The sequence below is a fragment of the Vulpes vulpes genome, chromosome 16 (assembly GCF_048418805.1).
Source record: "Vulpes vulpes isolate BD-2025 chromosome 16, VulVul3, whole genome shotgun sequence".
NCBI classification, from domain to species: Eukaryota; Metazoa; Chordata; class Mammalia; order Carnivora; family Canidae; genus Vulpes; species Vulpes vulpes.
The window spans coordinates 60,416,341-60,430,924 of NC_132795.1; the positions used below are offsets into that span (position 1 = coordinate 60,416,341).

The window sequence follows — 14,584 nt, forward strand, 5'->3', positions numbered from 1 at the left end:
TGCTTAGGCTTGTAACAACAGAATGTTTTCACTGGTTTCCTTTCTGCCACCTTCTAAATTAGAAAAACAACGAGTCTTATAAATAAATTAGTGAAGGTACTTATTATAGGCACATACTACTTCCCAAGCAGACAAGGGAAATCAGGTCTTAGAAGAAAGTACAAGGGAAGACAGATATATTAACTATGTAAAACATGTTTGATTTGCCTCTTGAGAGAAGGCTTTTATTCTCAAGTTCAATGGAGGGGTGACTTAAGAAATCAGATCCATCATTTTCAGGGGAAAAATGTGTTAGGAGGATATACTAGTAAGCACTGTAGTATCCACAATATAAAGTCAGGACATGAATTCCTAAATCAGGGCACATTGGATTCTCTTCTTGGTTCTTTAAAGGCTTAATAGAAATGATGTCCATTTTCCACAAGCTGACCTCAAGTCCCCTGCTGCTAAAAATGATTTGATGGCTTGCTCTGAAGTTAGCTACTAAAGTCACAAAATCCTTTGCTCACTAAGCATAGTGGCCAGAAATTCATTCTTACAGAGTGAGAATTTACCATCCTTTACTCATGCAGTACCTCCAGTCCCCAGAAGAATGTACACTATATCACATAAAACACAAATTGAGGCATCAAACTGTGCCCCTCTCTTATGGGAAAAATGCCAATGTACTTGGGGTCAGGAGGCAGACGTGGACACTGTCAGCCCTCTTGCTCCCCACTTCAAAACAGACTTCTGTGGTTTCCCTACCCAGAGAAGAAGAGAAAACAAATAGTCACTGTAACAACAAAGTGAGATTTCATAAAATAGATTATTTTCATTTAAAAAATCACTTGCCACCTATAACCTCAAATAGTATAGTTTAAGACTTAACATTCTAGGTTTCAGGATCTTAACACTGAAATTCTGGGGTTAGTTTTTATCTTGTTCTAAGACTCTGAGTCTTGGGGATCCCTGGGTGGCTCAGCAGTTTGGCGCCTGCCTTTGGCCCAGGGCGTGATCCTGGAGTCCCGGGATCGGGTCCCGCATCAGGCTCCTGGCATGGAGCCTGCTTCTCCCTCTGCCTGTGTCTCTGCCTCTCTCTCTCTATCATAAATAAATAAATAAATAAATAAATAAATAAATAAATAAATAACCTTAAAAAAAAAAAGACTCTGATCTTTTTTTTTTTTAGTCTTAAGATGCTATAAGTACTCTAACTGTGGTAGATATGTATTGGGTAATTTTATGACATGATTTTGTTCTACCTTGTCTGTTCCCCTCCCCCATCTTTCCAGTACTCCGATTCTTTGTTTTTCTTGTTTTTGTTTTTTTTAAAGATTTTATATACTTTTATTTGATAGAGAGTACAAGCAGGGGGAGTGGCAGGCAGAGGGAGAAGAAGGACTCTGTTGAGCAGGGAGCCTGATGTGGCCTTGATCCCAGGATTCTGGACCTGAGCTGAAGGCAGATGCTCAACCACTGAGCCACTCAGGTTTCCCCCAGTACTCCAATTCTATGATTATATATGTCTTTCAATTAGGTGACAAGAATTATTTAAACTCACTTGTAGTATATTATCGAGCATTTTATATCATATAAAATCATTATATGAACTGACCAGTTATGGGCCTGATGATAAAGGGATTAAGACATAAAAAGGTAAGAGCATATGAATATATATGTAAACGCTGAAATATATTTCAAGAGTTTTGCTTTTGATTTGTTGCTACATCTGGCTAACATCAATAGTACTAGGTCATTTAACAAAAAAGCCATTAAAATTTCTCTGAGCTATATGAAAGTTATCTTCAATCTCTAAAAAGTGGGGGATTAAATTTTACTCAAAGTATTCTGGTTAAAAAAGGGGCTTTAAGGACAAATCCTTACAGGGGCTAAGCAGGTAAGATGAATGAAAAGGATCTGCCGTTAAACCAGAGGACCTAATGCCTGGTATGATGGGGACCACCACCATGCAACTCCATCAGCCAGTTGCTGTGTAAAAATGCAGGCTTAATGTTGTTATTAGAACTTATTCAAAAGAAGTCAGAAATCCAAATTTCCATCTGAAATATCTGAATTCTAAATGTTGGCAAGGAATTAAGAAGCACTATGTGAAACAGAAAATAAAAACACAAAATTAAATAACCAGTGAATGCAACATCAAGGAGGCATGCAGAACCTAACTTTGGGCTAAATCGAGCCTATCCACAGAGAATTTGCAACCTCTAGAAAAGGGATCAGGGTTTTCAGGAAAAGGCATTTGCAAGCCCAGAGCAGGAAAGGAGGGGGAGATGGGGTGAGAAAGGAAAAATTATATGCAAATAAGGCTAGACATGTCTTTTCAGGAAAAACTCCCCAGAATACTTGCCCCCCCCCAACAAAATAATAAAAAGAACAGAGTGGAAATTTACTATATCCTTCAGTAAATAGTAAAAATAAAGTTTTTTTTTTTTTTTTGTATAGCCTCAATATATGGTGACAATTACAATGGGACTTAAAGCAACAAAACAAATCTTGACAAAGAAAAAAAGTCTCTCGTTTCATGGAGAAATTATACAGCTGCTACCACAGCTACTTCTGAGAGAAATATAGTCAAGAAGGAAACACCCCTCAGTTCCTTAGTACAATGATTTTAAGCTTCTGGATGTGATTTTGAAGTAGTGTAGGGTACGAAGAGTATAAGGAAGTATCTTACAGTTCTACTCACTTTGGCCAGCCCTTCCTTCTGCCCTCCATTTAGCAGCCCTTTAACGACCCCCAGGCTCCTATATATCCAGCTTGAAAGCCACTGGTCTAAAATGAGCCAAATGTCATTAGGAACACATCTTTGAATTGACATTTGGAATGATGTACAAACCACATTAGTCAGTTTCTTATGCCACCTGTAGAGTCAAGGGGTCTCTATCTTCAGAGACATAAAAGAAACAGGTATAAAATTTAGAATTTCGAAATTTTTCTCTTCAATACAGGACCAAAGTTTATCTGAAAACTTATAACAAACATGGCTAGACATATACCAAAAGCCTGTGTGGCATGTAACTTGATTCTATGAGTATATTTCTGCTAATTGCAGAAAGCCATTTCCAGTCCATTAAATACACTTACTTTGACACAAAAAAAGATTGTTGTGAAATTAATGGTGTCCCATAGCCTGAGTGTAAGCTCCACACAATTCTTGGTTTCAGATTCCATTAAAGGATTATAGGTTACCTTGGTGCAACAATCAGAATCCACTTATATTTTTGACAACAGGACTAAGGCCAACTGGATAAAGGGTAATTTCTTTGCTTCTGCCAATACTAGCAACTGTTGTGAATAAATGCATCATAAGGAAAGCACATTATGTTCTTGGGAATACTGATTGGTGAAGGGTAATCAGAGCGTAGGGGAGAGAGCAATCTTTTTAGAGGCTGACTTTATAAGCTTGACTAGATTGGTAATAAGTTTTCATAATTTTTAGGTTCTTTGAGCACTGTAGATCACTTTCCAGAGTATAGAGGGTCTCTTACTTGCACAGTACTTTGTTTCACAAGGATCATTTGAATAAGTATTTTATTTGATTTTAGGTAGGCTCCACGCCCAACATGGGGCTTGAACTCACAACCCTGAAATCAAGAGTCACATGCTCTACCAACTTAACCAGCCAGGTGCCCCATGAATAAATATTTTAAATGAACAAAATTCGCACCACAGTTTTACCTATAAGAGGGAAGATGTAAGAAAAAAAGCAGATGCAAATCTATCTGAAGGGGAAAGATGTAATGCTAGGTGAGAAACACCTATTTAAGCAATGTTTAAGAAACACAAGATTTCACAATGGTGACTATTCTGATCACACTAACGCACCATTCCTATGAATAGTATCGGCCAAGTCCAAAAGTTGAAGAAGATTCCAACTAGGGATGTAATAAGGCCTAAGTATAGAATCTTCCTAGCCAAGACAATAACAATACCAAATATCATGATGGTCCTTGATTTAAAGAAGAGGTGTTCCCCTGAAATCTAAAATCATTTTCATAATCTAACACATCTCTATTTCCCATTCTATTAGGAGAGACCCAGAGTTCTTGTATTTTCTCCAAGCATTCTGGTGTTTGTGAGACATGTGATCATCACCATTACAGAAGTCATCTACCAAACAAAATCAGCAATATACTCTGTGATATAATGACATCAACCATCTGTGAGCATTTAAAAGTTTTTTTTAATCTTAGTTGACTTGTCCATATAATTTGGGACACAATGAATGCCTAACATAATTTCTACTTTCATTTAAAAATATGAAAGTGTACCTCAAGTAGTAAACTTTAATGTCTCAAATGGAGAGATAAATATTAAAATGGAGAGAGATTAAATATGAAAGCACAGTTTATGGAATAGAAAAATCAAGAGCTAGCAGGACTAATTTAGAATGATGACTTCTATAATTAGGGAAAGATTAAAGTATGATTCCCCTATCTAAGCTTCAATTACACAATGGAGATGCCCGATTTATAACATCTAAATGGTGGCAGTCTTAAGAATGTACTGCTTAGAGTCACTGCTAGCTTCCCCAAAAGTCTTTTTTTCTAGGTCACACTCTATAAGATCCTCCTGAGGCTGAAAGCACTGGAGATACTAATAATGCTACCTACCCAGGCCTGATTTGCCAAGGAATACACGTCATATAAGTCTTGTCTAATGAGGGATTGATCTTTACTTTTACCTTCTGATAACGTAGTACTTTCATGTTAACAGGGCACAATCTATCCCTTAAAAAAAGCACCAGCTTTGCAGATAATGATTTTCTATCCTTTATCAACTACCACATGATCCTCATTATATTCTAGAAACTGTCAGTAGAAAACCTAGAACACGTCAACATCATTGATAATGCCAAAAAGGAAGGGCATACCCTTTTAATATTCAATAATAGAAACCAGAAAATTGAGCTCAAATAACTTCTAATAAGTGGAATTAAGAAATTTACCTGGGATGTGGGTTAAGAAAGGGATGAACAGGATGGGGAAGAAACAGAAGGAAGTAGAGGTGGTCTGTTCTGGGATAAAAGAAGAATTAGTGTCTTTGATTTCTAAGCACTGATTCAGGGAAGACTTGACAGATTCTCTGGTTTGCCTACTCAGTGCAATAATACATCTGTTAAAAGACAATTACCCAAATTTTTTACTAAAATTTGCTGCAGCGCTATATTTTCCTTTTGCTAGTAATGTACCATTTTATTGACTCATAATGGCTTTTGTGCAAGAAGGAAGATCAGAATTCATGGAGCTGAACCTATGTTTAGATTTCAGAGAAAGACTGAAGCATCAAATAATCAACTTATATACTTCGTCTTGATTATACCTTACTCAACCTTATGGAAAAGAAAGCAAAAACTAGGCAATAATACTTTAAGTATATGACGGTAGGTGTCTAAATACCATATCTCCAAATACTTAGGAGAGGGTAATGAGCATGCAGCAGAACATTTCTTACAATATAATCCTTCCTCAATTACTTGAAGTCACTCTGTAAGCCACTAGCTATTAAATCACATCTAAAAACACTATTAAATGGAAAGCTTCCAAATCCACAAAAGAAAAGAAACACTTGGAAAATGAGAGACGACGGAAGTGAAAGGCAACTAACCAAATCAAAGGCACAGACATAGTTAGGTGAAAAGAAACTTGATACTATACTTTGGTTTTGCATTTTTGTATTCTTCAGTGTCTGTGTCCTCGTCCTCTGAGTACCAATTATCTCCTCTTCCTCCAGCCAAAAGGCCCCTGGCCGCCAACAGTCCTGCAGCATTCCCATAGCCAGTGTATTTCAGCAGGCTATCCACTGCAAAAACAGAAGAGGTTTTTAGACAGGAATCCATGGTGCTCACTGTCATTACCGACTATTCACCAGCACAGGGAAGCTGGAAATACGTATCTCAGCACTAAACCTTAAAATTGAGAGATTTTCAAAGTGTGGTAGTGGTTATACTGACTACCTACAAATTCTCTGACATGCTCTGAATGCCAAAAGCCTTTTTTAAGTTATCAGAAATTCAAGTGGAGCTGTTTAGAATATACTTTGTGGCAAAAGTGGAGCCTCTGTGACCACAGGGTCATCGGTAAGGGTGGTGTTTTAAATTTCTGGTCACAAATCTTATTATTTATCCAGTTTTATAAAACGATCACTAGAAACTAGAATTAATGAAAGCCAGATTAGAATTTTACCAACACAGTCATTATCTAAAATCTTTCACGTACTCTTTATAGGGAATGGTGGGTAAAGAGTAAAAGAAATCACAAAACTTAAGGATGTTTGCAAAAAGGATAGCTAAATTACTATTTTTTCAAAAAGTCAGTGACAATACATAAGCACATGATATGCCCTGAGAAGACAGGCCCAGGGGCTAGACTGGCTGGATTTTAGTATATGTGCTGCAGAAGCGAGCACTGGCTGGATTTTAATAATGGCTCTACCACTTACTAGCTGGTTGACTTAGGGGGAAGTTATACTATAGCCGTGTACCCTACTTTTTCTAATCTGGAGAACTGGAATAATAATCTACTTCACAGGTTAATACATGCAAAGTGCTTAGAAAAGTATCTGGCACAAAGTCAATACTCTTTCTTTTCCCCTGGTAATATCAGGTACAATGAGCATGTTAGGCTTCTCTTAGTGAACCACAGCAGCAACGGCTCAATGAACCACTGGGTGCAGGTCAGTATTACCTTGTCATCAGTGCAAGGTGATAACTTTAACTCTAAGGTAAACAGACACATAAAACTTTTGCAGGGAACCTTGAACCACAGTTCAAGGATTTTTTTTTTTTTTTTTTTTTGGTAATTTATAAGAACCTTTAACAAAGATACTAAACAATCATTAGCAGCTTTATTTAGCAGCCCTTTTTTTCTTTAAAAAAAGATTTTTATTTATTTATTCATGAGAGAGACATAGAAAGAGGCAGACATAGGCAGAGGGAGAAGAAGGCTCCCTGTGGGGAGCCCAATGCAGGACTTGATCCTAGGACCCTGGTATCATGACCTGAATGGAAGGCAGACGCTCAACCACTGAGCCACCCAAGTGTCCCTTAATAGTACTTTCTTTTCTTCACGTATAATTTTATTTTATTTTTTAAAATATTTTTTTTATTTACTCATGATAGACATAGAGAAAGAGCGAGAGAGAGGCAGAGACACAGGCAGAGGGAGAAGCAGGCTTCATGCCGGGGGCCTGAAGTGGGACTCAATCCCAGGACTCTAGGACCACACCCTGGGCCAAAGGCAGGCGCTAAACCGCCGAGCCACCCAGGGATTCCCATTCACATATAATTTTAAAATGAACACTAAAATATTCACTCTACGGGCACGTGGGTGGTTCAGTCAGTTAAGTGGCTGGCTCTTGGTTTCAGCTCAGGTCATGATCTCAGGTCCTGGGAGCAAGCCCCATGTCAGGCTCAGCTCTGAGCTTAGTGAGGGAGTTGGCTCTGGCATAATCTCTCCTTCTGTGTCCCTCCACCCCCTGCTCTTTCTCTCTCTCTCTCTCTCTCTCTGAAATAAATAAACCTTTTAAGAAAAATTCAAATTAAAGATAAAAATTTTATTTAAGGTTTTCAATAAAGTGTAATACTAAAGACAACTATAGGAAACAAACCCAACACTATCTTTTTCACATACAAAGCTTTAGTAAAACCTACATCTGAAATACTATTGTAATTCAGATTACTTACCTCAAAAAAAGACAAAATAAAGCTGGAGAAGATTCAGAGAAGAGGAATTAAAATTACTTTGGGATATGAAAGGGGCAGTAGATAGGAAGTATGTAGGTAAGGAAAGGACTATATGTGAAAAGAGTATGAAATCATTAAAGACATGGATGGATAGGATTAATAGTCCAGGATGGGCTCATTAAATTTTCAAATGTTTTAACTAGAGGATGCCTTCCTTCACACTGAAAATAGGTACTTTGGGGACAAATAAAAGAAAGTCCTACAACATCATAGGATTTATTAAACTGGTGACATCTGTGCAAAAGGAACCATGGATTAATAACATAAGTAGAAAAAAAATATAAGTAGATTAAAGTTTACACTATTCTCTTTCAACCATTTTTTGTCTTAAAACCTATTGGCAATTGTTGTCTCTTTGGTAATAATTCTCAATAAGTTCTAAATAGAATCATATTAGAATTTATTGTGGTGTTTTAATTTGAAAGCCCTCTGAATAAATCTGAACATGCTCCCTCTTGCTATCAGTGCCTCTGCGAGACTGGGATGGTTTAGATAAGTTAATTAATTCTTAATAGATTATTAGGGAAGTGAATATTCAGTGCATACAGATATTCTTAATATTCATGGAGGTCAGACATGACTTTAATGACACGGTCAGACTCAAGAGGTGAAGGATCATAAATCTGAACCCACATGGCCCTAATACTCTCACTGGAAGCGTTTTTGACAAGGCTTATTTTTTAACAAAGAGGTTTAGTAGTTCCAGGAAAAAAAAAATCACTAAAATTGTAAAAGTCTAAGTTGAAATATGAATATACTTTAAAAAATAACAATAGAAAAGACATAAAATATAGATAACCACCTACAATGACTAAATATTAAAACAGTTTAAGAATGCAGAATTTATGAAAGGCCAAAATAGGTTAAAAAGAAGTAAACAGAACATTAATCTGCTTTCTTAAGCAGAAAATCCTCCTGGAAGCTAGTTGGTAGTAAAAAACACCTAGCACTTTTATGAAAATGCTGCTTACTGTTCATTCATGGCAACAAATGCGTCAACTCTGTGACAGTTTGGGTTACAAAGGGTACTTAAGACACACCTTGCCTTCAAAACAGATAAGGCTATAGTCAATAGTTTTAAAATCAAATGAACTTTTGTTACTAGGATAAAATACTTTAAAAATGAGGGTTGGGGAAGGGAAACAAATGGACTATAAAATCTTCATAGTGAGAAACATTTTCTTTGTGAAGTTCTGATTGACATTATTTGGTGGAGTGTTTCGAGCTATTTTCAAATACATTGTAATAATAGCCTATTCAGTACTGGGAAGGTAGTAAAAGGAAAAAGTGAGCTGCTAAGGGCAAGGAAAGATTTTCTGTGTGGCCCTTAAAATAAAAAGGAACAATATAAAAATATTTTTTTGTCCTAGTAATCAATGACATCATTAGGTAAAACTGCTGCAGAAATGAGACAAATCAGCATTCAGTCAGAAAGTTGCAAAAAATATTTCACCATTATTTTATCAAGATGTTAGAGGGCACTATAAACAGAGGAAAACTGACAGTAGCACCCTGCAGTTAGACCTGCACTGGTGGTAATGACATCATTGCTTATACAAATGTGGGCTTTATCACACTCTATCATGAAATCAAAAAGTCCTGCTCTTTCTGAGGAGGAAGAATGGCAGAGCCAGATTCTACCCAGAGACCATTCTCCTCTTCTCTGTTATGTAGAGAAGGTTTTATAATCCTTTTCCTTCCAAATGCTGCAACTTCCAGAAATTTTACACTAGTAGCTTCCTATAACTATTCTCCCTATTTCCAACCTCATATCCCTCTATTCTTGTTCCATACCATTGCCTCAGATATTTGTAAAGCAAAAATATGGTGTTATCACTTTCCTGGATAAAACCTCTAAGATCTGCCATAAAGGCTAAGCGTTCTTCATTTTCTGGCCCCTGCCTTCTTTTCCAAACTTGTCTCCTATTATTCCTGCACATCGTGCATTCCTCACATCTTGAACTAATCTCTTTCATAAACATACCAAGGCTGTTTCCCATTTCTCTGCATAGATTTTCTCTGTCTCTACACTATCCTATCATTCCCTCTTTCAGGCTGTCACAATACCTGGCACATGCCTCTCTCTTAGTGTACTGAAATTATTTCTTTATATGGAGAGATCCACAGGACCATATTCACTACACTGCATTCAGACAGCAGAAATGTTTACTCTTATAACTATCTGTAAGGTACTATGTTAAAACTGGGGATCCAGAGATGAAGAAAACATGATCTCTGACCTAAAGAAACTCAAAGTCTAGAATGTAAGTTCAACAAATTAAGAGAACATAGCAAATATCAAAAGTGCTAAAAACAGAAGAAAGTAAAAATGGTAAAAGAAGAGAGAATGATTAACTCTGCCTCCATGATCACACAAGTCTTCACAGAGATGATACTTAAACTGATCTTCTAGGATAAATAAAGCTCACCATGCTAGCAAAGACATTCCATGCAAAGGGAACGGTATCTGCCAAGTCATGATGATAATGCCAAGAAACAGTACAGTATAATCAGGCAAGAATAAAATATTTAGCACGACTAAGCAGAAAGTATAAGATAATAGCAAACTGAATTTAGAATATATGTTAGGCCATGGAGGCATCTAATAAAATTTGGATTTTACTTGGTGTCAGCTAGATGTATGTATGTATGTATGTATGTATGTATTTATCTAGATGCTTTTAAATTAGAAAGTTTTACAAGGTAGTAATGACAAGATTATATTTTAGAAGAATCATTCTGTTAGCCATGTGGAACACAGATTGAAGAAAACTTGACCAGAAACAGAGGGATATGACAATTTCAATAGTTTAAGAGACATACAGATTGGGAATCCCCAGCAAACAGGCTGAATGTCAAGGGAGAGGATGAGATCATTCAGGAAGCAATGTTAAGTGAGAACAGGGATCAGAAGAGAACTCTAGGGAACACTGGCAATTAAGTGCAGGCCAAGACAGTTGTCAAGACTGAAAAGAAAGGTCAGAGGAAATCTAGGAGTGTATGGGAGCACAGAGGCAGAGAGTGGTCAATAGTAAGATAAAGGCTAAAAAATATCCACTGCTTTTGAACTTAAGTTATCTTATGAGTTTGTTGAGAACACTTCCAATGGAATCTGGGAGGTAGGGAATGGCAATGGGAAGCCTACCTTGCAGAAAGTTGAAGCCTGAGTGGATAGTAAGGATACTAAGAGGAAAAACAGATTAGTCCTTCAAGATGCTAAGATGTGAAGGACAGTGACATGGAGATGTGTATAGGTTGAGTACAACACCTAGAGACAATTAAAAAAGGAATAGAGGGTAATTACTTTCCAAGAAGACAAAAAGATCAGCAGGAAAGGGAGATTCAGCTTCAAGCTAAACAGATTTCTTCCTCAGAGACTGAAATAAAGGAGATCAAAGCAAGCTTGTAGTTGTGGTACTATGTGCTGAGGGTGTCCCAGCCTTATTTCTCTGTGTAATGCAGCCCCTACCACAGTGCCTAGCACACACTGGGAATTAATGAATGTGTTAACAGGGGGAGGGTTGTATTATAAATTATTTTCTTTTAATATATGATATAAGGCCTCTCTTTAGTCCCCTGGATAAAGTACACAATTTGCAGAGCAGGTAATACAAGTTTAGATTTGGCTTAACAGAAATTGGTAGGAAGGAGCACAAGTTAACCTATGGGCCACTGTCCACTGGGGACACAGTTTTAGCCTGGCACAGATGGGTATTTAAGACACTGGGATGACTCTTTCTGTGGCAAGCCTGCCCATTGTGTCTCTCCCATTTCAATTTTCATTCTTAATTTAGTCTCTGTGTTCCTAACCCAATTTGACTGCTGCTTGCTGTTTCCACTTAGTGGTGTGACTTTTGAGCCTTAATTGTTGTACGTTCACCTTCAAACTTAGCTTTGAATGTCCTTAAGAAGAATGTTAAACGCTGATGAATTATTTGAAATTTATCTCACTTTAATATAGTATGCCTCCATTCCCAACCCAAACTCCAAATCTGATGACTTACAAGTTGAATGCAGATTACAAACTTTTTTTTTGGCTAGATGCTTTTAAATTAGAATTAGTTGACAGCACTTAAAAACTGGGAGATTTTATGTAAAAATCCAGAGTCCTGGCTTCTCTTGAAAAATCTGGAAGATGTAGTAACGTTAGCCATATGTTCCTTCATGGTAACAATGAGATGGAGCTAAGCAGCAGCAGTGTTCTCTCTCCAATCCTGCACCATCCCCTTGTTCCCCTATTCCCAACCCACCGCCTTCCCAGCAATGAATTGTCAGTTTTCATTTATCATCTTATGTCCAGTCCATGTTTATTACCAGCCTGGCACTTGCAGACATGCGAGTGTGTAACCCTTGGTAAGAAAGTAAGTAACATGAAAGCAGAGATTTTGTTTATCTTTATACCTCTGTATTCCCTGGCTCTAGCTGAAAAGGTTTTTTTTGAACAGGTAAATTTTTATTCCAGAAGAATATATCTACTAAATATAAAATCAAATTGGAAGGAAAAGCTGATGGTTATATCTGGAATTGTTAAAAGTCAAATGAAAATGATAAACTTTTGCTAATATGGGTTGGCTTTTCAAAGTTAATCCTTTCAAATTAAAAACAATGAACAAATTTATTTATAAATGCATATACTATATCTGCTATCATACTAACACATTAGTAAGGTGATTAAGGAATTTATGTATTTAGATATGTAATTATAGAAGAAATAAAACTTCAGCTTCCTCCTTAAAAATTTTTTAAAAGTAAATAAGAAATGCATGCTCAGTGCAGAAAAATTATAATATACACAGAACTAAAAAAAAGTCACCAGTCATCCTACTACTCAGAGGTAACAATGCATAAAATGTTATATTGTGGTAAACCTCTTTTGATTGAGATACAGATGTGTGATTTAGATTTACGTATACATACATAATTATACTTTAAAAAACAGCTCATTTCTGATTTTGGAAAAACTGATTCAATTCAGCCAGTATTTACAGACTACCATATGCAAGGCACTATACCAGTCACTTAATTCTAAGATGCTACATCAATCTTTTTTCAAAGTCATGAAGGGACTGAATTGTTTAAAAGAGCAGATGTGAGAAAGTTGAAGATAATTACTATAAGAGGAAATGTGGCAGAATGGAAAGAGGACTCAAATTTGCTTTAGCACTCAGCAACTGTGTGACCTTGAAAAAATTACTGCAAGTGCCAGGTTAACTCATTTATGACACTGGAGGGTTCTTATGAGAATTAGATGAGTTTATGGCATAGAATGTTTGGAACATGATACCCCCATACATAATAGTTATGTTTATTATCATTATTATATTGATCAAATTATGTTATTAATATACCATCTTAACAGGAACTGAAGGTGGCTGGGTCAGTCAGAAATAAAGTTTAAGAAGTCAATGGATACAACTCAACAAGCAAAACCCCAAATAATTATATTAAAAAATGGTCAAAAAGCCTGTAAAGACATTTTTCCAAAAAAGACATACAAATGGCCAACAGATATTTTTGTGAAAAGATACTCAACATTACTAATCATTAGGAAAATGCAAATCAAAACTACAATGAAAGATCATCTCATATTTGTTAGGATGGCTTTTACCAAAAAGATAAGAGATGATAAGTATTGGCAAGGATGTGGCAAAAAGGGAACCCTTACACACTACTGGTGGGAATGCAAATTGGTGCAGCTACTATGGAGAACAGTACAGAGGTTATTCAAAAAATTAAAAACAAAAAACAAAAAAACAAAACAAAACAAAAAAACGAACTACCACATGATCTGTCACTCACTTTTATATCTGAAGCAAATGAAATTATTATCCCCAAGATATATCTACACTCCCAAGTTCACTGCAGCATTATTCACAACAGCTAAGATATGGAAACAAGTGGTGTCCATTGACAGATGAATGGATAAAGGAGATTATGTGTGTGTGTGTGTGTATTTATTTCAGCTGTGATAAAGAATGAAATCCTATTTGTGACAAGTATGAATCTAGAGAACATTATACTAAATGAATAAGCCAGAGAAAGACAAATACTGTATGATCTTACTTATATGGAGAATCTTAAAAAAAAAAAAAAATCAAACTCCTAGAAGCAGAGAGTAGAATGGTAGTTGGGGATAGGGGAAATGAAATGCTGATAAAAGGCTATAAGCCTTCAATTATAAGTTCTGAGGATCCAATATACAGCATGGTGACTACAGTTAATACTATTGTATTGTACACTTGAAATTTGCTAAAAGAGTCTTTTTTTAATAAAAGACTAAGTCTTAAGCATTCTCACCACACACAAAACCCCAAAAAGTAACTATGTGAGGTGGCAGATATTTTAATTAACCCGTGTTAATCACTTCACAATGTTCCAATAAAAAAATAAAAAATAAATCACTTCACAATGTATATATGTACCAAATCATCATGTTGTATAATATACTTTAAATATATACAACTTTACTTGTCAATTATACCTCAATAAAGCTGGGTAATAAAAAAGGATTGAACTAAAGTTTTTGAGAGAAGTGAGTTAAGTTTTCTATCTTCAAATTATATCTTACAAAACTGAAATACTTTATAAAAGTGGAATATAAAATCAGCTTAGATGGGAATTTTATACTAGCACATTTATAAAACCAGGAGCTAAAGAAAGAAATAGGTAAAAAATCTGGATATCTTAAAGTTCTTTGTTTGAGGAACTTGCTTTTGAAGAGGAAATAATCCATATAATTTTAGGAAATATTTGAAACGCCGGGACATCTGCACCCCAATGTTTCTAGCAGCCATGTCCACAATAGCCAAACTGGGGAAGGAGCCTCGGTGTCCATCAAAA

At 36.1% G+C, this 14,584-nt stretch overlaps 1 protein-coding gene across 9 annotated transcripts in view; it reads right to left on the minus strand.

Annotated features, from left to right (window-relative positions):
* RIC8B (RIC8 guanine nucleotide exchange factor B) overlaps positions 1–14,584 on the minus strand; it is a 99,954-nt gene that overhangs the window by 17,551 nt on the left and 67,819 nt on the right. For all 9 annotated transcript variants that reach the window (XR_003236851.2, XR_011997883.1, XR_003236848.2 and 6 more), the window contains exon 8: positions 5,658–5,802. Coding sequence is in view for 2 of the 9 variants with exons in the window: in XM_026010934.2 (XP_025866719.1) it covers positions 5,658–5,802 (145 nt within the window). In the remaining 7 variants the exon portion in view is untranslated. The remainder of the gene's footprint in view (positions 1–5,657; positions 5,803–14,584) is intronic.